General features: G+C 53.3%; 1 protein-coding gene across 2 annotated transcripts in view; it reads left to right on the forward strand.

The window, feature by feature from the left end:
- Positions 1 to 392: 392 nt before the first annotated feature.
- LOC125039535 overlaps positions 393 to 2,500 on the forward strand; it is an 84,825-nt gene continuing 82,717 nt past the window's right edge. The window contains exons 1-2 of one of the 2 annotated variants that reach the window (XM_047633582.1): positions 393 to 488; positions 998 to 1,496. In XM_047633582.1, the coding sequence (XP_047489538.1) occupies positions 1,236 to 1,496 (261 nt within the window). In that variant the 5' untranslated portion in view covers positions 393 to 488; positions 998 to 1,235. Of the gene's footprint in view, positions 1,497 to 2,500 lie in introns of both variants that reach the window. The other variant, XM_047633571.1, reaches the window with a different exon arrangement.

Consider the following 2,500-nt stretch of genomic DNA (forward strand, 5'->3'; position numbering starts at 1 on the left):
AAATGCAGTCGCGATGTGACTTCGTGTGCGAGGAGTAGTTATCGCGCGACGAGGGATCCTGCGCGCGGAGTCTCGGCACCGCCACATCCCGCGAGCCCTGCGCACTATGTCTTATCATCGGCGCCGGCCCGAGCATCGCGCTCTTGCCAACACTCGCTGATAACGCGTATCTCAGATTGCCTCTTACTTCCGCTTGATTCGGGTCAGATTCATCTGCGGGCCTCCCTTCTCTCGCCCCGGGAAAGAGGAAGTTTATCTTGTAATTAGCATTGCCAATAACGCAGAGTTACCTGGTGAGACTTAGATATTCGTGAGAGAGAGCGCGCTGGCTGGGTCTGGTAACACTGCTGCGGCTGGTTGCGTACACCAACAAGTGACTGTCGCTGCCCGCTCGCCCCGCGCTCGCCCTTGGCTCAGTCTCACGCTCGCCGTCGCGGAGTGGAGACGAAACGAGTGCCCGTAGCTGCTCCTCCTGCCTAATTACCTCAGTAATTGTTTCTCCCGATCCCTAGAGCAGACGACATAACATAAATTCCTCTCAGTTCACCCGAAGAGTGTCGAATCGTTCACACTCCCTGCTTAGTGTCGCCTTGCACGCACACACGTCTCTGTCCGAACGCCAGATTGTGTCAACTTCCCACACGTGTTTTGCAATTCTCGCCGAAGTTGACTGAGCGAAAGGAGATTCCTAAAATCACTGCACGAACTCGAGAAAACAGACATCCAGGATCTCGCACTTCCTTTCTCGGGCTGGTTCTAAGCTTCAGCACAAAGACGAATTTGGGTTCTCGATTAATGGGAACGGTTTTCTGGTCGAACTCACACAGATATTTGCAGTCGCATCCTCTCCCGTTAACAATCTGCCGAAGTCCGATGACACTCCGCTCGCGGTAGAGGATATCGCGATCCCGAGGAGCTTGTGATAACTTTAGAAACCTGATCGTAACATAAGTAATTCTCTCTCAATTGTCTTCCTCATGATCCATTGCCTTTCCAGCTGACTCTGAGTACTCGAGACTTTCGAAACCTCATTCGATTTCCATTCTAGTTTTGGAAAAAAAAAAAAAAAAAAAAAAAAAAAGCATTTCCTTGGAGACCCCGAGTCGGTCTTCCAGGAAAGCCCTCAGTCTCTAAGACGTCCCTTTGGAGTAGTGACAGTGTCTGGACTGGCGTCCAAGGTGTCCTCAAGTCCCGAAAGTGTCCCTTGCTCCCCCGTCAGTGCCCCTGCGAACACCATGGCGGCGGCACTTGTAGCCCGAGGGCCCGTTCGCTCTCGCTCCACTGAGATCCTTTGCGTGGGTTCCTTCAGCATCGTGGTGGACAGCGTGGACGGCGACGTGACCGGCGGTCCTGCAGACGACGAGGTGTTCGGCGAGGACGGGGCGCTACCGGGGGGAGGAGGCGGGGGCGACGGCGACGCCTCCAACGCCTCCAGCCGGGGCTCCAGGACCTCCATCAGCAAGGAGGAGACAGACGCCAAGCTCGCGCTCTTCAGGGTGAGGATCTGAGCTGTTTCGTTCGAGTGTCTTTGTGGCTAATGTTTCCTCCCTTCGAGGGGAGTCTTTTTTCTTTCCTTCTTCCTTTTCTAATGATACCAGATTAGAAGGTAAGTTGAAATGGACGTGGGGATAGACTCCTCTGAATCGACGGCAAATTCCGTTCTACAGTTGAAAAAGAGAAGGGAAAAGAAAAACTATTCCAGGTAGCGATGCCCCCGATTACACTTCCTGTCGAGCCCAGTGGGTACTTGAGTGTAACAAGAACGGGACTAATGACCCATTCATTTTCCTCCTCCCGAGTCTTCCTCCCCATTCATCGTGTGTCATCCCTATTACCTCCTCTTCAAGTAGAATCCCTAGTGAAAAGTCCCTCGTTTTCCCTATTCTGTTCTCCAGGAAAAGAGCGACACTCGCCGCACCATCACGAGCGACAAGTACGATTATAATAACATCAAGACCATCTCGAAACCCGCCACCCTCTGTAGAAGGGGGGAAGGGGAGGTACAGGGAGCGACTGTAGGGGTAGGGGGGCAGGTAATGGCTGGAGGCAAATAACATCCGACGCTGAACGGTTTATTTTAACCGCCATCTTTTGTGAGTCAAATAAATTTTTGCCGTAGATTACATCCTTCACCCCCCCCCCCCCCGCTTGAACAACCTTCCCTAGAGCAATTGCGAGGGCGTAAAGGGATGGAGGGAAGGGGGGGGGGGGAAAGAAGAGAGAGAGGAGGAAGGAAGAGAGAGGGGGAGGGAGGAGAGTGGAAGGAAAAAGAGAGGGTTGGGGAGGAGTGAGAAGGAAAAAGGGGAGGAGAAAGGAGAGGGAAGGGAAAGACTGAGGAGGAGAGAGGAAGGGAAGAAAGGGAGGGGCGGCGAGAGAAGAGAACAAGAAGGCATGGGAGTATGAAGGGGATGTCACGGTATTTACCCAAGAAAGGTAATGACCTTTCGAAGCCTGTTCGCGACTGAGCTGTTCAGGCGCAGTGCTACTCCTCCACCCCCAC

This window comes from Penaeus chinensis, chromosome 3 (genome assembly GCF_019202785.1).
Source record: "Penaeus chinensis breed Huanghai No. 1 chromosome 3, ASM1920278v2, whole genome shotgun sequence".
NCBI lineage: Eukaryota > Metazoa > Arthropoda > Malacostraca > Decapoda > Penaeidae > Penaeus > Penaeus chinensis.